At 38.8% G+C, this 27,561-nt stretch overlaps 2 protein-coding genes across 4 annotated transcripts in view; both read right to left on the reverse strand.

The window, feature by feature from the left end:
- The window catches only part of spag9b (sperm associated antigen 9b), a 45,957-nt gene extending 31,564 nt beyond the window's left edge, over positions 1-14,393 (reverse strand). For 2 of the 3 annotated variants that reach the window (XM_084740008.1, XM_084740007.1), the window contains exons 1-3: positions 13,787-14,393; positions 3,881-4,001; positions 523-593 (exon numbers count right to left, since the gene is read on the reverse strand). In XM_084740008.1, coding sequence (XP_084596134.1) covers positions 523-593; positions 3,881-4,001; positions 13,787-14,086 — 492 coding nt within the window. In that variant the 5' untranslated portion in view covers positions 14,087-14,393. The remainder of the gene's footprint in view (positions 1-522; positions 594-3,880; positions 4,002-13,786) is intronic. The other variant, XM_084740009.1, reaches the window with a different exon arrangement.
- Positions 14,394-15,228: 835 nt separating this feature from the next.
- Positions 15,229-26,736, reverse strand: daglb (diacylglycerol lipase, beta). The gene is made up of 15 exons (XM_084741168.1): positions 25,978-26,736; positions 25,697-25,848; positions 24,157-24,331; positions 23,800-24,067; positions 23,490-23,612; positions 22,544-22,671; positions 21,798-21,924; positions 21,592-21,675; positions 20,298-20,375; positions 20,080-20,160; positions 18,547-18,674; positions 18,143-18,211; positions 17,647-17,719; positions 17,282-17,535; positions 15,229-16,276 (listed from the first exon to the last, which is right to left on the reverse strand). Exons 1-15 carry the CDS (start codon positions 26,070-26,072, stop codon positions 16,081-16,083), a joined length of 2,031 nt encoding a protein of 676 aa, XP_084597294.1. The 5' UTR covers positions 26,073-26,736; the 3' UTR covers positions 15,229-16,080.
- Positions 26,737-27,561: the final 825 nt, after the last annotated feature.

Genomic DNA, 27,561 nt, shown 5'->3' on the forward strand with positions numbered 1-27,561 from the left:
ATGATGTGGTCACAATCACAGTTAACAGGTGATAAACTGGGCTCAGTTATGCTCCTCCAGGCTCAGCTGCCTTCTTGCCCCTAAATGGCATTTCAGTGCAGATTAAATCAGCACTGTCAGGCCACAATTTCACAAATTTTGTGAAATGCTGCACTAACAATTTAGCCACAGATTTCAGATTTTTGGGGTTTTCCCTGACCAAGTTTTGTGCCTGATTGTTGATTCTGATTCAAAAATAGTGCTTTATGATATAGCTAAAAAAAAATTTATAACAATAGAATGTAGATCAACAATAATTATTGATTACTTTTAATTACCTTTTTTTCTCCAGGAGAGAAAAGGTTGAATTTAACCACCTTACTGGTGGTAACACGGGTAATAATTTTAATATTATCACAAAAATTAAATACACACACAATAAATACATTTACACAAATAGATGAAAATAAGTAAGGATAAAATATTATTTAATGATTTGCTGTTTGCGTGTCACTTGCAGCACAGTCCCTTCCAGCTACGCACCTCTGTGTGTCTCTGATGAAGGCTGTTATACTCCTTCTTGAGCTCTGCTTCTCTCTCCTCAAATCTGCTGACTGGATGAAAAGGAGAAACAATTAGTCAAAGTACAGGTGATTCAAAAAAAAAAAAGCCATCATATGTGTCTGTGACGTTTCTCAGTCATCGAGGTCATGGTATTTGTAGCAAGGCTTGTCACAGGCAACTGGACTTGGAATCCATTTTTATTTCCCTGATCTTGGTGGCAAAATCCTGCAAGTTCTTGATGTGGTGTGGCATGTTTCCAACCAGAGGAGCCAAAATCATGGCCAGGTGTTTAGCAAGGTTGTACGTGACAGAGTTGATGCTGATGATGATGATAGGTCTGAGTGGGGCTCCCTCGTTGTGTATCTTAGGCAGTCCATAGATGCGAGGAATACCTTCTTCTTGTAGCTGCTTAAGCGAGATCCTACCAGCTGCTACAAGAAGAAGGTAATCTGCTGTTTTCAACAACTGAAAAGGGATCAAGCCATTGACAGACAGTTGTACTACTGCCTATACCCATCCAGTTGCCTATGACAACCCTTGCTACGAAGCCATTAGATAGTAACAACAAGGAGGTCTCAAAATGGCAATTGTTCCATATGAATGAACAATCGTCGTTTCAGAAAACCTTTTTTTCCAAAACTGGATTCGACTGTTCCACTGACAAATGAAATCAAGTTGGGATGCACGATATGGATTTTTTTCATCCAGTACCGATAACTGCCTGCTTTTAATGGCCCTCACCGATAAGATAACTGATAATTTCACATTTTTGTATTTTAAAAATATATTCATATAACCTGTAGTTTATGCACAGCTGATGATAAGAAAGGCTCAGATGTAGCACGCAAATATGGATGGTTTAATATTCTACAGCTCTGACTGAAACAGATATTTATCATGCATCCCTAATTTTTACCTCATGTTTTCTATCATTTAATTCTGTGGTACTGAATGGGGTGGCAGAGTAGTTGCTGTAATAACATCTTAGAGCCAGAAGAGGGCCACCATGCATCAACAAACCTCTCCTGAACTTCACCAACAAAAAGTATTTCACCTCTCTGAATCACAGACTCTGTTATAATATCAAATTCTAGTCATGTATGTGTAATAGGCATTGTATTTTCTTATTCAAATTTTGAATGTTCAGAGTTTATACAGGCTTAGAACACTATGATACAGTATATGATGGCCATTCTTGTGCTCTATTATGCTTCATAATATATACTGAGGTCAAGTTTCATAAAAATGGTCTCTTCTTTTCTCTTCGCAAAAATTGATTTTGAACCCAAGCCTGCTTCAGCTGGTGGAAACGGAGGCGGGTACAGCATCTAAAAGACAGTCAAAATCAGCTGAGGATGTGGGCGTGCTAGTGAACTTCTACAGGTTAATGTTTCAACCCATTTGAAAATTGTATTCAATCAAACATTCAACTTCATCAACAGCCGATGTAAGTTACTTAGTGAAAATAAAATTTGACAAAAATGATGAAAACATCTAAATCTCTGAAAGAAGACATGGCAGCTCATTGGATTAATGATGACAGTGGTTTATAAAGTTTATAACATTGCCACATTTTAATGTATGTAATTTGTAATCATAAACGTCCAACTAACCTCAGGGTGAAGAATGACACCGTCTCCTTTAAAACTTTAAATAGAATTAAAACAAGTTCATCACTATGCTTTTTGTGTTTACTATCTATCCAAAAGGAAAAGAATAGGTTATAAACACACACCTGTTTACAGAGAAAGCATCAGCCTCAGTCATATCCAGTCAGCAACATTGGTGATCAATTTTTTTTGCGGTGGCTTTAAGGTGGCATTAGTTTGTAGTAAAAACAGTCCGACAGTCTCAGTGTGTTTTCAGATGGCAGCCAGGAAAAGTGCCCTCTCACAAAAGGCGTGAAAAAAAAGTCCCTTCTAAATCTGTAAAAGTGACCTTTCATACTGCGTACTTCGTGCTTCGCAGCACCAGTTTTCAGTCAGAAATAGCCTTTTTCCCAGGTGTTCAACAAGGCTCGAGTATAGAATTTAGAGAAATTCAACGCCTACGTGATCAATGAAGAGCAACAGTTCAGACAGCAGCTGCATAGAATGATGTAAACTGTGATTCAGCGAGGGCTGATAGAGGAACTAGTGGTTAAAGAACGGAGCAGAAATAACACAGGTCTGATACAGAGAGGTGTGGAGAGCAAAAGGAAGTGATCCTGAAGGACAGCCCCACATGAAAAGCCTGAATTTGTCCTATTGAAAGAACTGATATTCTCATCAATATATCCAAGTCCAAAATACTTAAGCCTGGAAATTTGACTTGAACATGTAGATATGTATATATAATGTCAAAGCTGAGTGTCTCATTCAAATGACCAAACACAAGCACTTGAGCAATTTATGCTCAATATTAGGAAATTGTACAAAACTCTACTGAAAATTAAAACTCATTTATTATACTTTTTAGTAAGTCAAAAAGACATCAAAAACTAAATGAGAAAGTAATGACAGAAGAGGATTAATGGAGAGAAAATGAACTTGACAGTCTGTTTGCATTCATCAAATTGCTCTTGGGTTTAAAGAGTTAGACTGTGTGTGTGTTGTTCCACTGCCAATTCAGCCCACAAACATAATTATAGACGAATGAAACTCACAAACAGAAAAAGGAGAAGTGTCACATCGAAAGACATCTAAAGAAATCTGCTGAGAGCTCGCAAATTTTCCTTTAGAATGAGCGGGGTGTATGTTATGCTCCTGCTGTGGAACAAACAAGCAGTCACACACACTGTCAACACTGCAGTCATGCACACATCATGAGGGTTTCTTCTGATTCTTTGGAAAGACTCACACACTCTGAGACTTCAGGAAGACCTACACTGTCTGTTACATTTACAAGCTCTTCCTTACTTCAGAAAAAGACATACTGATTAGTTACTTAACTTGCTTTTTACAATGCACTGTTTCTGACATTTAGCTGTTCTTTTTATCTACAAACACAATGCTGCTAAAATAAAGTTGTTCTCTATATAAAAATTACAAGCAGGTAATGGCCTTGTGCTCCATGCCGAACCTTTCTGGGTTTTGAACATGTCTGGTCTGTTCTATTACAGCTCATTTAGCAGATGTGGCAAGCAAACACTCACAGTATGTTACTAATGGCCTTTATTGAGTGGGGACATGGGAGTCCATCTGCCCTCAGGGACATCCGGCGAACAAACAGTCACAAGACCTGCAAACTGTCGATGCTGCTCCCAGGGTTTCTGGCCTGTGTGTGTTAGGTTTTACCGTCCTGGCTCTATTATTGGAAAGTCTATGTATGTGACAGATGCATAATGCGATGGACTTACTTTGATCTGCATAGTTTTTAGTTTTTAGCTCTAGCTGACGTGTGTGTGCCTCCAACGTCACCAGTCGACACTGGAGATCTTTCTTCTCGCCGTCCTGGGAGTCTTCGAAGGCGATGTACCTCTGCAGATAAAGACAGAAAATGGAGGGAAGGATAAGGGCATTTATTATCCAAACACTGAAATGAACACATACTGTAAAGTTGTGAAACTCCTAGTAAGGGACTGAGGAGATGATTTGTTTATGGCTGCAACAGGAGAGAGAAATGTCACACGAGTATGTGGCAGTCTGACATCTGCTAAGCCCTGAATGCCCCCATAATCATCACCACCTATTGCATCAAACCATGATTATGCATTTAAAAAAAAAAGAGCTGTGTGTCTGTGTGTGATAAAGATCTGCTCGTGCTAACAGTGTTGACTCCAGTGGAAAACAGAGCACACACTATCTGTCTTCTATCCATTGTGAAAGTCATCTAACCTCTCTGCACAACAGGTGCACAGCGCCAGTTTCCTCACCAAAAAAAAAAACACAGCTACAGCCTTTGTGTGTTTTTGTGTACACACACACACACACACACAGTTTCCTGGGCAAGTTAGTAACAGTCGACATCAGTGTCGAGTTAACCTCAGCCCTTCTCTCAGGGGATCACAGACTAAGACCTTGAATCAAGATAAACTATCAGATGGGACGGTGGGTGCACTCCGAACACCATCATGCACAATAAGTCATTATTATATTAAAAATAAATCAGTGGTCGGAGACTCCTGGACTGTCTCCAGCCACTAACCCACCATGCTGCTCAAATCTAATAAAATTTAATGCTGGTTTAACCACTGCTCCCTGACAGCAATTTACTTCACTTTGTTTGCGCATAGATTTGATGAAACTTTAATGGGCTCTGAAGGAACAACTATCAAGATAAGGTGAACAAAACTAGAACAAAGTAAATGCTGTTATTCACATAACCTGAAAACACTGGTGAAGGACACTAACAAACATATGAAAAGTAAAATGGTGTGTAAATTTACAATGTAGTAATGTAGTACAGCCTATTGAGGCAAAAGAAAATGAATGAATGAATGTAAGCAAGTTTACACGGTCACAATGACGAAGAACCAACCTTTCTTTCCCAAGACTGATGCCTCAATTTGGGATATGTGTCAATATCGAGTGCCAATCCAATACCAGTGCTATATTTTTATTGAAAAGAGGTTGTAAAATCTTCTATTAGGTCCAATGCGATAAAATAAAACATTAAGATACATGCCCCGTTTTCCAGACATGATAGTGCACCTGCATGACTTTGTGAACAGTGGAAGACTGACATTAGCATTGAACGTTTCAACAATAAATGTAACCAGCTATAGACTTAACATCTAATAATTAGAATCACCCATGTTTTTGTAACTCTCTTGGAGCTCATCTATTGATGTGTATTAGTAAATACAGTAAGTACTTCATCCACCAAGTTTCTCCTCATTAATTGATACAGTTAACCTGAGAATAGGTGAAATAAGTGAAAGGTAAAATCTCAGCCCCATTTTAAAGAGGTGGATAAACTGAGTTTACTTAGGTTTACCCCCCACTATGCCCCAGCCAATAAACATGCAGTCTTGTGATGTGGGTGCTCACGTGGATGAGAAGCCTTGTGGTTTGGCCCTGGGCAGAGAGTGGATATCATCTGCAAGGATGTGAGGATCACCTGAGCACCCTGTTACAAGCAGCCTCTTCTTTATACGCACGTCATATCGAGACTGGAGGTGTCTAACAAAGGTGTTTCTTCAGGATGCTTTTGTGAACTTTCTAAAAAACAAGGCCTGTTTTTGTGCTTTTTAAGAACACAATACAATCATTGTTGGGCTGAAATGTTTTTCTCTGCCTTTGGGCTCTTAAAACTATTTCAGTGTGGAGCACTTGATTAATCATCCTTGAATGTGTTTTTTATTTAGCGGCATCTGACAAATACAAAGAAGTGAATACATTTTGCCTTTTTGCACAATCTGAGCTACTTTGTATGAATTATGCAATGTGCACTTCTTTGTCAAGGGTGAAAATAATGGTTGGGAGTGAGAGACTTAGGGGACAGCTGACCTCAAAATCAAAAATACACACTTTTCCCCTTACCTGTAGTGCTATTTCTCCTTCAGCGGGTCGTTGCCCATGTCTACATGTCTAAATGCACTGAGTTGCTGCCATGTGATTGGTTGATATTTGCGTTCACAAGCAGTTGAACAGGTATACCTAATGAAGTGGCCAATGAGTGTAGTTCCTACATGAAAGTGCTGAAAACAAGGTCTGGATTTCTTGGAAAGAGACACTGCTGTTGAGTTTTTCAAATGTATTTTTTGGCACCAGATGCAGAGTCCCATTTAGTTCTATTATATTCAAGAGAGGGCAGACATCTCTGATATCCCTGAAACTCAGGAACTCACACCAAACTATCTAAATGCATAAATATCACTGCAGGCAAGAGGGAAAATTATTTTAATTTTGGGGTTAACTGCCCCTTTAAGGAGAGCCCAGTGGAGTCTGAAAAGCCTTGGGAGCATCTTAAGCACTGAGGTACTCGTAGTAATACAGTATTTTCCATGTAAATCTACTAAGAGCATTAACGTAGCACTGGGCTAGACTACAGACGCGAGGGTTCATAGTAGGGGGTGCCCCCTAATCTGCAGCTGTGCAGAACAACATGAGCACAAGCTAAATAGTTACAGGCCTTAGTTTTTTGATCATTTTAACTGCCGACAGGGAAATGAGTTGAAGAAAATGCAGGATTCTCCTTAGATTTTGCAAACTGCGTGGACGACACATATCTACGCCCACCCTCTCCTACCATATCAACACATTCATTCAAACAACTCCCAATATCTCTCTGTCTCACCCTGCTGCTCATCATATGACCCATGAAGGAGGCTTGTGCATATGACAACGCTCCAGAGAATGGGTGTTCCAGCGTTTTTAACGCGCACTCTTCCCCCTACGCTGCATGTATAATGCTCCCTTTGTCCCCGAGCACCAACACACACTTACACACACACACACAAACACATGTGGCTCCAGCACAAGTGTGAGCACACCCACACAGACAGGGCTCCACTGTATTGGCACTCAATTGACAGAGAGTGAAATTAACTCCTTTTAGTGTTTTTGGCTGTGGGATGCTACTGGGTTGTTTTGGAAAACTGAGGCATGTAAGGTCTCAGTCACCAGACAAGATAAACTGACCGAAGAACTATGTCAGTGAGTGTAGCAGGATTACTTCATGATAATGACACGGTTAATAATATGGTTATTAGAAACCATGCAACCATTTTTGGCAGGAAATAATTGAGACTGCTGAAATCAAGTGACTTACAATGAGTGATTAGCCAGAGGCTGTGCTTTTTATCACGACACTCACAGTCACAGCTGCTGATAAACATACTGGCTGCTGTAAGACTTGGACTCTACAGTCATGTTGGCAGCTCTGTGAGATCGCACTTGAGCACAGAACTAAATGCTAACATACCAACATGCTCTGAATGACATTCTGATGTTTGGTAGATATAAGGTTAACCACGTTTCCATCTTAGCTTCGCATGATAGTATGCTAGCATTAGTTAATTAGCACCAAACACAAAGTAAAGAATATCAGTTTTGCTGGTATTTAATTGTAATATAAAATACTGGATAAATAAAATATTGACCTGATGATGGGGGTACATGATTAAGGTTACTATCAATACTTAATTTCATGGCCCTACAGTTGTTGTTACATTTCACTCAAAACTAACGATGTTCCTAATAACTAATTTCTCTCTTGGTGGTGGAAACACTACCACTTTTGTCAACAGGGGCCTCCAAAATCAACAAAACATGAAAGTTCAGTCCCTGTAGTAGCTTTAACAGGAGTTGTTCATTATACATATATCTGTGCCAAATTTCACAGCAATCCCTCTGATATATTTCACTAAGAACTACAAATGTCAATGTCATTGAGGCACTGAGAAGAAGCCAAGGGACCATAAATGTCTGGACAACTCATCCACTGGAGACCATGACTGTCTGCAGAAAATTTCAACGCAATCCATTCAAAAGTTCCTGAGATATTTCACTGAAGTGATGGACCAATAGTCTTTGCCATCCCCAGAGCGACGCTGCTAGCATGGCTAAAAACTTTAGTCAAGGTTCTCATTTTAATCCCTTAAGCCATCATTCTGCTCATGTCATATGAGGCTATGCTACAACATGTTATCATTTGCCAAAACACGTATTTCTTTACAGATTTTATGCTAATGATCCATGATGATCAATCAGCTGGCATTAGATGCCAGTAGGCTGTGGCCTTCTGCAGGTCAGCAGACAAACCTGACTGGACAAAGAACTGAGGGAAGTGCTGTTTTTCCCCAAGAATTTCCTGCCTTGCCTTTTCCTCTCAAACTACTAAGAGGAGGTATTCCTCTGGGCTTGGAGCAGCTAAAAGCAGGACTTGGCTCGTACAATGGGTTTGTTTAGTAAGATTAATCTGATTCTTTGCTTCTTGAGTGACTTGTCGCCCAAACAAGACGCTTAGTAACTGAGTCTGTGCCATGCTACTCATTAGCCTCCACTGAGCAGGCAGTTGCATTGGTGTAGCGGACACTTTGCATTTTAACAGTCTGAGTGTGTTATCAGTGTGACATCAACTTAAACGCAGTTGTATGAATGACGAGGGACAATGAAATGAATGAGAGGTGGAACAGCAATGCAAGGCTGTGTCTCTACATGTTGGTACACACACAGAAATCCTAGATTTCTGCATCTGGCACTTGCTATAACACTGGACTGCAATGGAATGTAAATGTGCACATCTACAGAAAAACAATGACGTCCACTACATTTTAAAATACAGTTCAATTTTGCCACTCACTAGGACTTACAAAACAGTTATTTCACATTTTGCTTACTGCGTTTTCATAAGTTATGCTGAGTGAACTCCTAATATCTGGTCGTTCCTTCCTGACAAAAATCCTCCGGTGTACAATGCTAAGTTCGTGGTCGGGGCTGCTGATAAACAGAAAAAAACAGGCAGTATGCACAAGCAACAGTAACCACTGTGAATGAATGAAGTGGTACCTTGACTTTTCAACTGATAAAAATCAAGACAAATGTACTGTGAAGTTTGTGACAGCTCAAGAGAAATGCTGGTGCATTTGTTTTGATTTTGCCCAGAAAGATACCGTGAATTAAATGATTTATTGCTGATCATAAATGTATATTACTTTGGAAAAATGTATCATGTGGATTCATTGAATAACAGGAATTCTTGGTCTCAGTTTTGCTTGATCAATTAAACTCTTATTTTATTTTAACCAACTGCCATCAAAAATACATAGTTACAAGCAACCTGGACTTTTCAGAGCTGATTATGTCAAGCAAAAAATTCTGATGATGATGAAGATTTTTGTTGGGGACTATACCAAATAAGCATGTTCGCTTATATCAGGATAACATGATTTGCAGGCTGGGGCATCTCTGCAGCACCCCAATGCATCTTTTAAAGTGATATCTTGTGACATATTTTACCTTTATCAAAATCTTGCATCTCTTGCGATTTGGGTACAGCACTTGCACATTGCAATTTCCCTAAAATTTCAATTAATTGTTCAGCCGTTTTTCATATATAGCTGAATGTACCAATAAAAAAGTTGTTAAAATATCTACCACCTATAAGATTTACTATGCTTTCATTTAATAATTTATCAATTTTTGGAGTTGATTACTTGCTGTATATTTGTTATATTTGCTTCAATATGGTTTATTCTAAAGTTTGACTTTTATAGATTACCAATTTAAACATTACCAAGATAAAATAAAAACATTCCCCTAACCTTGGCAATACATACTTTCAAGCTTGTGTATTTATTCTTTGATCAGATGTTGCCTGATCTAAATCACAAAACTTATCAAAAAAGTATTGTTTTAATATCCAAAACACTGACATAAACCATTTTTAACAATCCTACATGTAAACCACAAGTAAGTCTGAATATGACAGCTAGTTTAGTGAACACTTCTGTTCAATTACCTCATCGTAGCACAGTCATGACTTCCTATAGCCATAAATGCCACATCCTGAATTGTGATTGTTCACTCAAGTTCCTACAGAGGCTGACCTCTCCTACACAGCGGACACAGAGTCAAAGGACAGGCCCTATGACATCATCTCAGCATCAGAACATTACTGATCACACCAACATGAAAGCTAACTGATGGCCTGGCTGAGTGACAAACTAGTTATATAGAGGATGAAGTATTTTACACACAGCAGCCAGAGGGAACAAGGTGCATGTAAGCCCATTACAAACCAATGGAAAAACCTGTGTGCACAGGTCTATCTAAAAGCTTTAGCAACATGTTACGACATGACATAAATTATTTACACACTTCTTTGTGACCTGTTGTGCTTGTCATTCAACATTTAACTGTCAAGTCAAATGTCAACAACTTGGAAAAACCTGAGGAGTGGCAAAAACTGCACACATTGCACTGTGACTTACTAAACTAGACTCACATTACTAAATACATTATTTTTTTGTGTTATCTTCAACCATTTATGTTGCAATAAGGTTTCACCTGTAATGTCTCAATCCTTTTTCCAGTCTAAAGCATGTTGGCCACCACTCCTTTTGCAGGGATTAAATTGTTAAGGCTGGAAAAATAATAAGACAGATTAAGTACAAATCCCTGCTGTAGTTCAGGGTTGTTTAAGATGCTTCAATGAGAGGCTGCTTGTATGTATAATGCACAAGCATGAGGACCAGTGAGGGTTAAGAGGAGGAATAACAAGGAAAAGGATAACAAGACAAGATGAAAGAGCTTCTATGCACATTTATCTTGGATTCAGCTTCTGTTCAGTTTAAGTTAGTTTTTATTTTTGGAAACAATTTTTACAAGTTTAGATTTTAAGTTGTGTGCTTTCGAAAGTCTGCCAACCTCTTAAACTGAATTAGGATGTCTATGTCCTCAGCTGACACTACTGTCTTTCAGAGCCTAGCGGGCTCAGTTTTAAAGTTAGAGTGAAGACCTAGTATCATATTAAAACTCAATAAAGTATTCATCTGCACAAAGTTTGTCTGAAAGCGGGTTAGGGATGGAAAAGGTTATGTAGTTCTTGAACTTCATGTCCAGCACACAGTGTTGATCATAGGCTGAATAGAGCTAACCGTGCATTCAGGGTCTTATTGCATGTAACATTCAAACAGCAGTTTTCTTGGTGACTTCTTCCAGATTTTGACCTTGACAACAGTTGTAACTAATTGAGTCCTGGAGCAGTGACTGACCAGAGCAGCAGTTATTCAACATGATACTTACTGTCAAAACAGAAGAAAATAAATAGAGATGCACTGACTGATTTTTTTTGTGTGATTCTGATCTTCGATTTCTGTAAAGTCTGACCTGCTGATTATGATTTTCTCTCAACTGTAATTGAGAGCATGCAAAACATTTTTTTTCTTACTTTCTTTCCATTCTTTAATGAAAAAATATATTGTATGTTCATAATAAATATTAACACAACATGAACTGTAGTGACATTGACTACATTTTTTCTCCCAATATCGTGTATAGTATATCGTGTTCAGCACAGTTTATTTTGTAGAGCTGTGTATTTGCAAGAATCTGGCGATACGATACGTATCACAATACAGGGATTATGACTCAATATATTGTAATACTGTAAGATACATTATGATACATTGCTATTTTTAATTCTAATTTTAGGAAAACTGTCATATCATAAAGAACACACCACGATATGCATAACATTTGAGTTACGGCTGGTCATAACCGATTCCAGTTGATTGGTACATCTTTACATGAATATTTAACAAACTTAAGAGCCACATTAAAGCATTAATAAAGCAATATATATTAAGCTCAATTTTCCATGAAGCAAGTTCAGGAACTACAGAGTCCATCACACCTGAATGGGAAAAGTTTTGATTTACTGAATTGAATTTGCCATTTGTACTGCAGTTTGCTGTGATGCATTTATTGAGCAAACAGAAATAATTAAGGAATAGTAACTCAACTAATGACTAAAAGAATAATGAACATTGATTGTTGTCAAAAACCTAGCGTGAAGGAACAAGTAGCAGACCGGAGTGAGTCAATGAAGTGACGCCAGTTACAAAAACAAAGTTGTTAAGCTATAATTATTATGGAGACAGAAAAAGAACTTCAATCTGGGACAATGGTTTTTAAGTCTGAGTTAATTCAAAGTAGATTTTTGGACAGCTGTGGAACACAGAGGGAAAAAGTTAGGTTTGAGCCCTGACTGATGTGTTTTTTAAGGAAATCTTTATATTATAGAGATATTCTTTCTATTCTATCTTGGCTTTGTACCACAGACATTTGCAACCACGCTCAGTGTCACCTGTATGATCTGTAATCACCCTAACGCTGTCACTATGGGCAACTTATTGTGATTACTCTAACAGGAGTGACTTGGCCCTTTTGCTGACAGAGCAACTCATTTCATACTCACTCAGACCTAACAATAGGTCATGACAGCGGGAGGGAAAAGTGCACACACGTGTGTACAGGATCAAAGCTGAGAGTTATGGTTTGTGCTTACAGCCTGTTCGTGGAAAACACCTAGCAGAGCTTTCATGTCATCAGTGTGCCTGTTGCTACCATGGACTTAACACAGGTTTAGTGTCTGTGCATTCAAGATTTAACTGGATGACCACTGTGGAACAGTAGCTGTTTTTACCCGGCATGACCCAAAATTACACACAGGGCAGTAGAAAAAAATTCTAGGACTAACATTGACCTAATAATCATGTAAACACACAATTAAGTTTCAATTGAGACCAAGAATACTGGTGTAGCAACACAACATCTGCAAGTGTGTCACTGTCCAAACACAGACTGCACTGTAGTGATGAAGTAATGAAGAGCATGGCAATAGGTGTGTCATAAATGAGAGGGGAGTGAGACATTAGTCATGAAGCTGAATGTAATCACTGAAAATCAGATTTGTACTTCTTGGAGCCGGTAAAAAGAAAGCAGTCGCCTGACAAACAAATCACTGATTGGTTTGCATATATCTGAGGCCTGACTGAAAATGAATGGTGAGGTTATCGCAAGCTCAACACCACTGGATGCGCATTAATTCTGATGCCGCATCAGCTGCAACTGTTGTGGGTCCCGAGAGTCGCTGCCTGGCATCCATGGTGACATGAACTTGCAGCCAAAGTACAGTGTGTGCTTCAGAAATGATATTTGCGCTTTGGCAAATTGTCAGACCTCTTGGCCCCGGTACAGAGCAGTCTTTTTTAAAATTTGTCATGAATCTCTAACCCGTCGAGCTGTAATTGTTTAGTTAAAAAATAATTTACAGAGTTTTCCTATTCCCCCTATTTCCTTCCGCCGAAATGCCCAAGACTGGGCCGTGGGGAGTATCAACAACAAGTTAAAAAAGTGCGATTCTTCTTCAAAAATGTGCTTTGTGGGGGTCTAAAAGTAAGCCGAATCAAATAATAGTTCATATATGTAATAAAAAGTACTAATTCATGATTAGTGAGGTTATGGTGTGTACATGATAAGCATCACAACAGGGAATTGCCAGATTTCGAACTGGGTTTGGCGTTTAATCTTTCTATTCCAAAGGACATATATAAAGTGTACTACTATCTCTGAAGTGTGCTATGTGGTGATTTATAAATATGCCGAATTACGTGATGGTTTATATATTTCATAAAAAAGTTCTAGTTTATGATTAATAAGATATAGTTTGTAGCTGATAAGCATCACGACAGGGAATTGCTAGATTTTCGAACTGGGTTTGGCGTTTAATCTTTTCATACCAACGCACATAATACAAGCCTCTAATCTAAATTCCGGGTTATAAATTAGTTTGGCAGTTATGTGGTGAAACCCACCTCTTCTGCGTGTTTTCTCAGTGCCTTCTCTCGTTCATACTGTGTAACCAGTTGCTCGTTGTCCTCTTTCAGCAGCTCCAGCTCCACTTCGTGCTCCTGGTTGACAGCGAACACCGAGTCCAAGTTCTCCAGCACGGCGACGACCAGCGGCATCAGCTCCTTCACTACGTCCTCGTCGTACTTCTCGATTAGCCGCTCAAACTCGCGGTATATCGAGCTGGCCAAACCTGAGACCCGCTCGGACATCATTGCCGAGTTGCCAGAGTCGTCCTGATACAGGACGACGTCGTCCAGCTCCATTTTCTTGCCTCCACTTGCACTTCTTTCCCAGCTAACGTTAATGAGCTAGCCGCAAGCTTCAGCTGGCCAGAGGCTGTCCGCCTTGCTACTTTCAGCGCTACAAAACGTCGTTCCTAAAATTAAAACATATCTCAGATGTAGTGTACTGAAGAGACACTGTACTTCCTAAACTAAGTCTATATTCCTTGAGTCGTATGGACGGCTGACTTTAAAAGCTTGCTAGCCCAGTAGCTAGCAGTACTGAAAAGTCTTTACTTGGCTCCTGATTAGTTTCCCTGTCCAACAGATGAGCTCCTGCTGATGCCTTCAAGTGCTGTCGGAAAGATGGTGATGAACACAGTTAACGACATAGCAAAGGGGTAAACAAATTGTATCACATTAGTTTACAGGATATATAGAATATCAACTACCGTAATCTGGAAAGGACCAAAAACAAAAAGTACACAGAAAAAAAGACATTAAAGGCAATATTGAAAATAATTATTTTATCTGTGCTGTAGCTCATATATATAGTGGCTGTTATGTGACGTTTAGTAGGCGGAGAGTAACCCGTATCAACAACTAGTCAAAAAGAGTACAAACACTTTTTGTGGTTATATCTTCATGTAGAGGCGGGAGTGATGTGCCCTAATAATCAATTTATCTTCCACTTCTATAACATTTAGTTGTCTCATAAAATAAGTTATTACATTTCAGTCTAAAGCTGCGGTACAAAGGTTTTATGTAGCCCTGCCATTTATTTTATTACATAAGTTCACTGTCAAAGACATGACGTTGAGCCAACTTTGCTATTCTGCGAAGACTACCGGAATTTACCATGTCCGAGCACAGAAGTGGGAGCTTCCGAGGATCACTTGAAGATCTCATGTGTTTGTGACGGAACGTCGCGCTTACGTCACATGCTAAACAGGGCTGATGTAGGATAAAATAAAAACTGCAGCTAATCCTTTATTATGTATTACTTGGAAACATTTTATAATTATTTACACCACTTTCACATTGACTCATATGACTTACATCAAGAGGTTAATTCATTTTTTAGCCAAATAAAAATTTCCTCAAAATTCAGTTCACTTCAGTTCAACTGGTTGTTGAACAGCTTGCATCCTATTCAAAAAAAAAAAAACCCAAAGGATGAAGAGTGGGCTTCACAAAAGCTTTTATTTGCATCAAGGAGTCCAATGCATTTTACTGAGGATGTGAAATAGTTATGCAGGCATCAGTTGCTTCAAATCTTATTGATACATTACCTGAAAAAATGTAATACCAGTGGCAAGTAAACAGGTTCCCACAAAATGTATAAGTACAATCTTTCTACCTCTTCCGCTTATCATTGTTTGCTGAACATCATGCACCATTCAAGCTGCACTGTAGAAAATGCAGAACAAAACCTACTGTAAACACACTGCACTCATCAGTCTTTATAAAGCAATTCTTGACTTGTTTTTTCTCTAATGCATAGGCACTGTTCATCCTGATGTCTTAAAACATGAAACACAAGACAGACCAACTAACCACGGTTACTATACAATAAAGACGTAATGCTTCAGCCCACATTTTGAGGTCAAAGTCACCCCTATATCCTCACACCCTGGATCAGACTGCTCTTCAGTCCCCCCCCGCAGATAAGGAAGACGACGTCGGACACTTTTGAGTGACCAGAGGGGCAGCCTCTACCAGCCGTACAGTACAGCACTCACACAAACATAAAATGTAGAACATTGATGTCACAGTAAAACTGCAGCACTGTCAAAATATTGTACACAACGCACATTCAAATATCATGGCATAAAGTTGCTCATGGAGTAACTCAGAAGTTGGAATAAAACAAATTATATGAATTAAATAATTAAAAGTGCAATTTAACAAAGTACTTTGTGATCCAAAGTGTTAATCGGGTTCATTCATGGAGATCACAACATCCATCACCAATACAATCCAGGTTCCAAAGTCTGGGAGCACATTTGTAAGGAGTCAAGTCTCTATGGTACATTTCAGATAGTGTTGTGCTGGCTGTTGTTTAAAGACGACGGGCACAGGGAGAAGGGCCTGTCGGTGGTGAGACTGTTAAGAGCTCGGAGCACAGCGTCGGGCATGTGATCTACAAGCATCCTGGGACTGATCAAAATACTCCTGAACGCCATTTCATTGGACCAGTCTGCACGGTAGCGGACCTGGGAAAAACAGGACCTGAGGAAAAAGACATAAAAAAACTAAATCTCACTCACAATTCTTGGAGGTGGAGATGAAGGTGACGGCTTTAAAATCAGTCGCTGTTTCTTTTTTTTATGATTCTGTGTCCCATGGTACAGTCTTCAAAGTAAACACAGCACTTCACTGTCTCTGTGAAAATTGGATTTCACTCTATGATGGCTACATTTAGTCCACATGCAGGCAGAATCATGGGGGAACACCTGTACAAGCGACAGGCCAAATGCAGTCCATCACACCCCTAATATTAAGCCAAAAATATGTGCATGCTGGCTGAAATTCAACCATGGTCTTCTAGCGGAGATGCAGTGACTTAGACCAGCGGTGAGTAACAAAACGTGTATATAAAATGTATAATTTGTTCTGTTGGTGATGTCATTTAGAGCCAGAGTCTGCACAGCAGTGATCAAGGTTGGAGCCACGGTGTTGAGGTCTGCGGTTTTTGACGTGTACTTTGATTTTTTTTTTTATTTTGGCCTTTGTCCCATCTGCTCAGGTGGGGGGGGGGGGGCGGGAGGGGATTTATGACCTATACTGAAGCCAGTGATTGAGATCTTTTGGCTTCATTTCTGGGGAGCTGTCATGTCGTCCATCTTTATGTACAGTGAGTGGTATTGGCGTATATGTCAGCCCATAAATGGCAAGAAATTTAAGTATGGAAATCCCAAAGATATGTTTAGAAACAGTGTCGCTGTGTAGTAGTGTCAAGTTTATGCTTTAACAATAACATGTCCAGCCCAGTACTTTTCTTGGTTGCAGTTGTTACAAAAAAAGAAATTTAAGGAAACCTTGCAAATCAATATTAGCTCATACATCATTATTGGATTTTTTTTAAAACTCTCAATTATTGATATTGTTATCAGCCTTAAAAATCCTGTATGGTTTGGGCTATAGATTTGTGTACCACTAGGGGGCACACAAACTGTTTACCTAATCTACAGCATCTGTTGTGAAGTGAATTGAGTGAATTAACCGTAGACTGACCTCCGTGACGGCCCGTCTTCTGTGATATGCAGAATGCGTCCGGGCAGGAAGAGAGGTAAGTGTGTAGCCGTGTGGGCAGGCGAGTCGTCTGACGCCAGGCTCTGGTAGGATGACGAGTGGCGAATCATCAGCGACTCCTCCCCCAACAGCGGCTGGCTGAGTTCCTCCTCCCTCCTGTCATCTAGCTCAGTAGGGAAGTCGTCTGGGTCTCCTCCGAACAGCTCGTACCAACATCCCTGCAGCAGGATGCGGTACTGCAACACACACAGGAACATGTCTGAAATGACTCTCTGTGACTTAAGACACTAACTGATGGTGTCCAGGTTTAATCTCAGCTGATGTCAGTGCTTTGAAAAGTTTTTTACCTTGGGCTTACTGCAGTTAGAGACTATCTTAAGTATCCTTTTCTTCAGATCCTCCATATTGGGAATGCTCAGTCTGAATAAAAAGAATTATAGCAGGTTGATTAAAACAAAGAGGAAATGCTGCAAAGGAAGAACACATCTCAAAACAACAGAGGAAAAGGGAGCGTGTGAGTTGCACTTGTTTTCTGCTTCTCTGTGCCTGTAATAACAGGGCAGAGCCAAATATAGAGTCTCCATCACACAGCACTCTATAATAGTCTGTGCACCAGAGCACATTCAGATTGGCCTTTAGAAGACAAGAGTCTGCTAAAACACAAACTTAATATCTACCTTCAGTCATCCACAGTAAATACTGTCACAATAAACCGATACAAGGGTCTCTAACCAGAATCAACATGCAGTATATATTCATTATGAAGTTTAACTTTAATTTAACAATATGTTCTAGTCGCTGAGAATATACAGATAAAAAAAAAAAAAGAAAGCTTTGTCTTACCTAGGAACAAGATCCTTTCCAAGCACAACTGAGACAACAAAGTTCTTGGAGTAATCAGCCAAAGCTTTACTGTATATAAGCAAACACAAAACACAGTTACAACAAGCTGTGTCCAATAATTTACAGTGCAGATGTAAATATAATATATTTTAAATCAAACCCTGAAATCATACATGCGATTAGGGCTGCAACAAAACAATTAATTCAATACTGGTCAAATAGTTGATTATTTGTTGTTGCTCTACATCAAATATACTATGTCTTAAAATGATGCATACCACTACTTAAAATGTAATAAATCAAACACTAAACATGTTGTTATTATACATCTTGATAATGTAATTTATACTAATGAACAGGAAACAAAACAAAAAGGTCTGTTCACTATCAGTAGTCTTCTTTACCTCAGGAGTCCCCCTGGTGGAGAGAAGGCGTAGCACTGCAGGGTGGGGAAGGAATTGCGCAAGAGGATAGCTAACACCGAGGCTGTGCCAGCCCCCAGACTGTGACCAGTGACGACCAGTTTATACTCCTGTAAACACAGAAACACGGAAACTCATTGACACTCAGAGGATTACTCGGGATCTATTACTCCTGCAAAGTTTGTGTTATTTCTTGACAATAAAAATCTCACAACACAATACCACAGTACCACAAGTCAAAAATAAGAATATTTTGAAAAAAAACACAAAGAAAAATTCAGCTAATAGAAAGTCAGCCATGAATGAAGTACAAGTCTGGTTGGCTTCAAATGGACATACAAGCTCTCATAGTAATACAAAGATAATTCTATTTTTTATTGTAGATTAACACTTTAAAACTAAACTGTAGCCCTGGAACCTCTCTGGACATGACTGTTCTGTGCCACGGTGGGATCTAACTAAGTATATTTACTCAAGTACTGAGGCACTTGTACATTACTTGAGTATTTTCCATTTTCTGCCACTTTCTACTTCTATTTTACTACATAATGATTATTTCACACAAAACATACAAAGAGCTTATAAACTTTGTTTTGTTATAAATTAAACTATCCAACAGCTAAAACAATCAGATTAATCAATTACTTGATCATAGAAAATTAATTGGTTTCAGTTATTTTTCATGTAAAAGCATTTCATGTTTCCAGATGTATCCTTCTCTGATCTGCTGATTTTCTAATTAATTATTACAACAATGATGATTAATAATTATTAGTTACAAGCTCAAACAAAATACTTCAAAATGAGCTCCATCTCAACCAACTACAACAGAAAAATCCTGACTTTACATGAATACATGAGTAACAATAATCTAAAGATATCATTTATAAGAGTATAACATTCACATGGGACATTTTTCTGCATTGTGTACTTTAAGTACATTTCCCTGAATATACTTCCATACTACATACTTTTTCTACAGTAACATTTTCAGTGCAGGATTTTTACTTGTAACAGAGTATTTGTACAGTGTGGTATAAATACTTCCACTGAAGTAAAGGTCTGAAACTGTCTTCTACCACTTGGGCTGCACAATATGTTTAAATAAAAAAAAAGTCATATTCCAATTATTTTGACTGAAATTGCGATATGCAATACAATTAGTGGGAATAATCACGTTTTCATTAGTTTTCATTTTTACTGATTTTTTTTCTCTTTCATGCGGAGAACAAGAACTGCAGTATTTCATTATGATACTAAAAACCACTATTTGGATGTTGCACTTGTCCATATTGCAATTTCAATAATATTGCGACTAACTGTGCAGCTTTATCCACCACTGATTCTGAGGGTCTTGGTTCAGGCTAATGGAAGCAGAGTTGTTGTTGTAACATCTCTGTAAACCCGTCTGATACATAACAGTTGCTTCCAGAGCTGATTTGCCCGCTAGGTTGGAGCTGAAATAAAAACTCAGTGACGTCTGCTGCTGATGATTGCAGATGTTACACTTCTTACCGGGGCGATGGAGAAAGCCTGGTTCAGGATGCCATCGTTGACCAGCTTCTTGTAGATGTAGCCCGCCGCATGGCAAATTCCCTGCAGTCAGAGACACAGATGTGTTCATCTCCTCGATAAAACACAGCTCTTAAATAATAAAAGCTCCTATCATAAGCTGGTTTAAACATCTGCAAAGACAGGTGGAGACAGAGTTGTGCGTTTAAATGGACACTGACCTTGTGAGCGTAGCAGGCTCCAGACACTCCTTCTATAGGCAGGTTCTCACATTCAGCAGACAGATCTGTCAGGACATCCTGCAGGACAGACACTGTGTGAGATCAGCAATACACTGGGAAACTGAATACCCACAAATCACACTGAATGTCAAAGACAAAGTTAAAGGCTACATGTAGAATATTGTTTGGGTATTAAATGTGATCCTGTGTTGGAACAAATACTTATATACAACCATCGAAGGTATCATAATGTTTCAATCACCATAATAAATCTTTCCCTCCAATTACATGTGTTTATATGTGTTGATATGCACACTTACACCTCACACTCTCACTTCCTATTTAAGGCTTCTTTTTTCTTTAAAAGTGCTATTTTAACCTTTTTTGAGGAGTGGCTCACAACATCAGATGAACACCAACTGTGACCTATTTTTAACAGTCCCTTTCAACACTTATCTATCAGTTACACGGTCATCTATACAAAAGAGGGAAGTGATTCTGGAAGGAGGAAATGGGAGGAGAACAGCAAACATTACAAATGCACAGCAGAGTTACATCTTTTTTTTACACGTGGCCAAGAAATGTCATATTGGTTGCAAGTATAGTTTAGACTTCCAAGAATTTTTGAGACAAATGTGTGAATCAAAAAAAAAAAAATCAAACATTGCAAATAAACTAAAAGGAAATAAACAAACAGTCAGAAAACAAAGAATTAGGACTGAAACTAAATAATACTTTCATTCAAGATTAATCTGCTGATTGATATGATATGAAGAGAAGAGAAAAGGAGGAAATCTCCATATTTGAGAAGCTGAAAACACCAATTCCTGCCATTTTAACATGAAAACTTATTTTAACGATTAAATAGTTGCAAATTCTTTTTCTGACAATCGACTAGGACTAAGTAGCTCTACACAGAATATACCAAAGTAAAAGATTATTAAACTATACATACAGTATGTAAGTACATAAGTATGGTATACAAGTAAAATTACAACCCCAATTCCAAAAAAAACTTGGTTTTATGTTCTGCAAATTCTAAATAAAAACAGATTGCAATGATTGGCAAATCATTCCGGATCAACTGAACTGGGGTTGTATTTTTACTTTAGTTTTCAGCCTCTCAAATATGGAGATTTCCCACCTTTCTCTGTTTTATATCACATTAATATATTTAAAGACATAACACTGGACACTGAAAAACTGGGGCGGACATTTTTCACTATTTTCTGACATTTTATAGACAAAACATTTGTGTGTTTTCGCAAAAAAACGTGAAGAAGTCTGTACTCACTTTCAGAGACAGTGTCCCTCTGACAGCCACCAGAACAGCCTCTCTCTTATGATCCAGAGCCACGAAGAAGGGGATCTCATAGATCTGCGACAAACAATATGGATGAACAGTTTGAATCACTTAAACTGTTGGACAGGAGCTTACCACTAAAGAATAAAACTAAGAGGAAAATGTGAACACAGTGGAGTGATCTGTGAAACGTCTACCTGGTTGTGGAAGCTGACATGGATGAAGTCTCTGTACTGCAGGCCGGTGCTTTGCAGGATGGATGAGAAATGACAGCCGAGGTGGTCTCCTCCAACGATGTCATACTCAGCCGCACGACTCCTACAGCTGATACACACATTTTGATTTGATCAAAGCTAAGTACATGTATTTAAGATGTAAAAGAAGTAGACGAAACCACTAATGTGTCAAATTAATCTTTAGTAATGCTTATGGATTCATTGTTCCAGTGGCAATTACTCATTTCATCCTTTGGTCTCTCACTATTATATTATCAATAAGGGTGCAGATGTGGTAAGGTGTTACTGAGTAATAGTCTCTAGAAATTAAGATCTGATGATTATCCGTCACAAAAAAATTTGGCTTTGGATGCCTCAAACACTTTTCTGTGAGCAGAAGAAAATCCAATCCTTTGTAGGACAAAAAAAAAAAAAAGTTCACTGTTGATTCTGAGCTGCACAATAAGACTAATGCCTATTGAGGTACAAAGTGGTATTAGGAGACAGGATGGGGCTAGCTGGTTAGCATGCTAACTTCAGTAAAAATCTCTGCAACATAATACACAGATGTCTTTGACATAATTTCAAAACTGTAACTTCTTCAAATACCATTGACGATACTGTTTCATTTTGGATGTCTTAAAAATTCTGCCCATATCTTATACACTGCACCTTTAACCCAGTCTGACAGGTCTCACTAACTTGGATACATAATGAGTGCATCTTACCAGTCTCCACTGAGCTTGCAGGGCCCAGTAAGGAGGTTAGAGTAAATGTACAGTGGCCAGCCATAAGCTGCTCCAGCAAACTTCATGCAGTGAGCTGCTTTCTCCAACTCTGTCTCCAAATCTTCTCCCTTCAAACGGTACAAGGTATACAAGCAAAAAGAAAACGATTAATTTAATCTAAGACAAGTACAAGGTAGGTAGCCTACAAAGAAAAAAAACTTTATTTTGTTTGCTGGCTAACTAAAGCGGCAACATTGATTGCAAGCTGGTTAAAAAAGAAAAAAGCATTATATTGTTCGCTAGCTAGTTTAAAAAAAGAAAATATTATGTTTGCTAGCTAGTAGGGTTGCAAATAGTAAGCACTTTCCTTAATTGATCAATAATAACATAACGATTGTTATCAAAGATTTTGCTTATACCAAACAATACCAAATGTGTTTTTCCTCCTCAAAGTTTTATTTCCACATCAACATACTGCAAGACAGCATTACACAGCATATGAAGCATATAAGTCATGTTAACCCTCTATACTTGAATACATGAAAACACAAGCGCACTCATAAAATAATGCGTTATATTTCAGATCTTAATTTTACAGTAGATTGTTTAAATTTACTTGATTGACCAAATTCTTTACAACCGATTAACTGATCATTGATGAATTGTTATCCCAGCAGAGAAATAATTTTGCTCAATACAGCTCAAAAAGTCTGGTTTAATGAGAGGTTTATATTTGCTATTTCTTAATTTTAAGATAGTTTAAAAGTTTGGTGGAAACCATGATTTATTCAGGTTTAAAAATGAATCCTTGTTGGTGCAGTCCAGCCTTAGGATTCTATTAAACGAACTGGAATAACTTAAGAGTGTTTTACTCACTGGTTTACCAATATTTTTGCCTTCTCTGAGGTTGACTCTACCTACACGACCGACAGACTCCTGTACTTACGATGGGAGAGGAAGGGCTGTGATCGACTACGACCTCTGGGTCTCTGCTTTGCTCCATCTTATCCTGCTCCTGGTGGAGTAGAGCCAAACCAGCTGCGATGTCACTGGGGACCAGGTCTGTGTCCTGCAACACACACACAACAAACCAGAAGGCATCTTAGAATGGTTTTTGTGGCAGTATTATTCCACTAGTTTCTGTATATTTCACACTACATAGTTTTGTCTTTCTCAATGCTGTGATCTCATCTCAAACCCACTAACTGGCAGACATAAAGGACAGGACAGACAAAGGGAGAGACAGTGTCACTTACAGAGAAGAATCCACTGAAGAGCTGTGCGATGCTGGAGAACGCCGCTCGGTGGCTTTCGTCCTGCGGCAGACAGCAGCACAGGAGCCGCAGCCTGCTCTCCCACACCTTGACGGCCAGGGAGCGAGCTGTGGAGAGGAACTGGGTGCCGCCGTTGCTCTCCATGTCTCGCACTCCCAGCGGCTCCATGGTCGCCGGCTGAGGACGGGGGTCGCCCAGCGGGTCAAACACAAACAACACGCCTATCCCAGTGAACAGCAGGATGATCCAGCTGTTGTGACACAAAAAGAAAGACGCTGGATCTAAACAGCTCTTTGATGACTTATAAAAGGATGAAACTGCGGGCTCTAAACAACCAACCTGGCAATCACTGCTGCAATGACAGCACCCACTGTGGCAGGGTCGCAGCCTTGGCTGTCATCAGACACCCAGACAGCTCCCAGACAGGCCCACACCAGCTCAGGGATGTAGAGGAGAGCTCGCAGGTACACCAGTGCGGGGATAGAGCGCCGTGGGCCGGGGTTAGTAATAGTGCCTGAGAAACAACCACAGATATGAGTAGTGGTTGACAAATATGGTTAATTTTCCATTTGATGGAGCTGAAGTTTACATTTAATAAAAAAAAAATCACAAGGAGGTTGGTCTCTTATGAACTATAATAGCCAAGAGTTTGATCCTTTAAAATATATTTTCCAGCAGAACTGAAGAGCAGAAATCAAACACCCCTCAAAATATGTTTTTATCCCAAATCTCAAGAATGAGGGATAGTCCTTACTCCCTTTCAATCTTTGAACAGCTGCCATTCAACGTTTCAGCCTTTCAAGCTTTTAACTCTTTTCAATATAAAGGATGGCATGTCTGTACATGCTGTGGGGTGTTCACTAAATGGACTCAGACTCAGGGAAAATAACGATGTATTGTGTAGCGCAACAGCTATGTTACACATTTCCTGCATTGCAAATTTCAGAATTTACCCGTATTTTGACACTGCTGTTGCTTTTGTGCAAAAAGTTGTTCGTCTAGTTATCTTTATGTACAACCCCTTCCAAAAAAGTTGTGATGCTGTGTAAAACATAAATAGCAACTTAGATTGCAAACTGTTTGCAATAACCTTAATTAATCATTGGTAACAAGAACAATCAAGAACAATTAAGTGTTGCATATACCAATCAATACCAGATGTACCCCCCCATCAATCAAAGCTTTGTTGCCACTATGAAACATATGAAGAGCTGAAATCCCAACATTAAACATGTATAATTGAATATCAGTTAACATGTGAAGCATGCTCATAAAAATAATCTAATCATGATATTTCAGATCATTACTTGACACTAGATCTAATTAAATATTCTGCAATCAATCAAGTTCTTTACAACTGATTAATTGATCATCCATTAATCATTATCATGCCTAATAACAACAGTATGCAATCAACTAATTGTTAGAATTTGTCCCATATATGTTTTTCATCATAATACCCTAAACTGTTTCACAAAGAGATGAACCTCACCCCATGCTCACCTGTGATTGAGCCTTTCGAGGATGGGCCTTTCATACCCAACTAATCTGTTTATCCGTGGAATGTTCCTTAGAATTTTTTTTACATTTTTTATTTAGAAATGTACAACTTTCTCATTTTTTGCTGCCCCTTTTCCAACCTTTTTTTGACATGCTGCAAGCATAAAGTTCAGAATAAGGCTATATGTACAATAATCAATTAAACAGATCAGGTAAAACATTAAATATATTGTCTTTGCACTGTTTTCAATTGAGCATTTGACAAAAAGGATCACATTGAATTCGTGTTTTGCAGAGCTTTACAACATTTTTGAAATTGATGTTCTAATACCCTCAGTGAATTTTAAGGTAGGTGACCTAACGAACCACAGTGATTTACCTTGAGCACTGACATAAACAATAGCGCACAGCGAAAGGATGATGAGCCCCAGCACAACCAGCAGTCCAACCAGATAGCTGTGAAGAACTCCTCTCCCATTACAATCGAAATTACCTTTGTGGTAAGTGAACAGGATCATTGTGCCGATCCACCTGAGAAGAAAAACAGCAGCAGAGAATGACAAGAGCAGAGTCGATGAATGTTATCGTGCTTTAGGAGATGGGTGTCAGCTTGTCTTCAGTGTTCAGTGAATCGTGGACGACGAAGATAAAACGACATACCACAGCACACGGACGAACAGTTCAAAAGATCCGGGGAAAACAAGGTCGTCACTGGCGATCCCCCACCGCCGACCAAACACCACGAGTCCAGGCATTTTGCAGGTGAACAAGCCCAAATGTCTCACTGATGGTAATCAACCTTCTCACCACTCTAAAGTGGATAGGATCCTCTTGATCAATGTACACCTCAGGTTACGCATGACTTCACAGCCAGAGCAGCAGCTACAGAGGCTGGCAACGAGCTTTACCCATTGTTGTCACCTGCTACTTTCCGATATTGCTTAATTAACGTTAGCCCATATGCTTTCTGCCTGTGTCAGCTTGCTACACGCTAACGTCAAGCAGATGATTCAGGTAGACAGGTATGTGTATCCGCTAACGTCACTTATTTTAACGCAGGTTAGGAACACACATGCTATTTTTTATGTCATTTACAGTCTTTGCGACCTGTCAACGAGCCAGCAAAATCATTGCGTGACCAGTGTTAGCTAACGTTACCAACATTAGCTTACAAGCTAGCTAAAAATACTCCAAAGCTATTCCGAGAAAATAATGACTACTCCCGCATGACAAACAATACTATTGTTTAACTAGTAATGTATCAACATCTAGCTTTAAAGCGAACGTTACCTATCAATGTCAGAAGTTTAGGTAACATAAAACAAAGGCAAATGAAGAAAGCTAGTTTGTTGTTATGCTCCAAAACAAGCAGTGTCCGTCCGCTAATGATACCCTATTGCAACACAGGCCGTCGTACAGGAGTTCCCGTATTTTGCTTCTCCACGTAATAACAGCGCCCCTCTTGAAAAATGACATTTAGTTTGACTTACGGCCTGTGTGTAATATACTGTGATCTTCGTATCATAAATTAAACGAAATTCCACAAAAATAATTTGTACTAAACCTGCCTCTGTCGACTGGTGAAGCTACATATGTTAACTTTCTCTTTTTTTATTTTTCACTTTTTAAATTCCGTAGAGAAGACAGCTGTATTAATCCCGAAGTAAATTCTTGTGCCAGAATGCTCCAAAATTACAGTAACATAAAAACAACAATAGAGCAACAAATAAGTGAAATATAAACAAAAAATATAATGTTTATCAAGAGTAAATGCAAAGACACGGTGCCTCATAGAATAACAACAGAAGTAGATGAGTTAATTACAAACGTAAGCAAAGTAGAAAAAGTAGAAATGGCAATTACATTGAAAGTAATATTGCCAGTTGTACTGAGAGGTATTAAAAAGTTCTATTGCTTCAGATACTGAATGTAAGATAGCACATGATTTTGAATGTAATTGTACATGATAAAGAACATTATATATAATGAAAAGTAATACTGCACATGTAATGAATATTATATAGCCCCTGATATTGAAAAGTAGTATTGCACAGTTTTAAAAATTGCATATGAAATACAATAGAATAGTACTATTGCACATGATGATGAAAATTAATAATACACATGATATTAAAAAAACACATTAAACGTAATGGAAGCATAGTTGTGTCTTTATCCTCCTTTGACCCCATTGACTTCCCTCTCGTTAAAAACATTACATCGCCTGATATTACGGGCAGTGCA

The sequence above is a fragment of the Lutjanus erythropterus genome, chromosome 17, assembly GCF_056507025.1.
Source record: "Lutjanus erythropterus isolate fLutEry1 chromosome 17, fLutEry1.hap2, whole genome shotgun sequence".
In the NCBI taxonomy this organism is placed as follows: domain Eukaryota; kingdom Metazoa; phylum Chordata; class Actinopteri; order Lutjaniformes; family Lutjanidae; genus Lutjanus; species Lutjanus erythropterus.

Excerpts from the sequence above, each read along its gene's own strand:
- daglb (XM_084741168.1), bottom strand. The coding sequence starts at position 26,072 with ATGCCTGGACTCGTGGTGTTTGGTCGGCGGTGGGGGATCGCCAGTGAC. Across the intron at positions 25,849-25,977 it reads CTGTTCGTCCGTGTGCTGTG|GTGGATCGGCACAATGATCC; the intron begins GTATGTCGTTTT and ends TTTTCTTCTCAG. Across the intron at positions 17,720-18,142 it reads GGAAAGGATCTTGTTCCTAG|ACTGAGCATTCCCAATATGG; the intron begins GTAAGACAAAGC and ends CTTTTTATTCAG.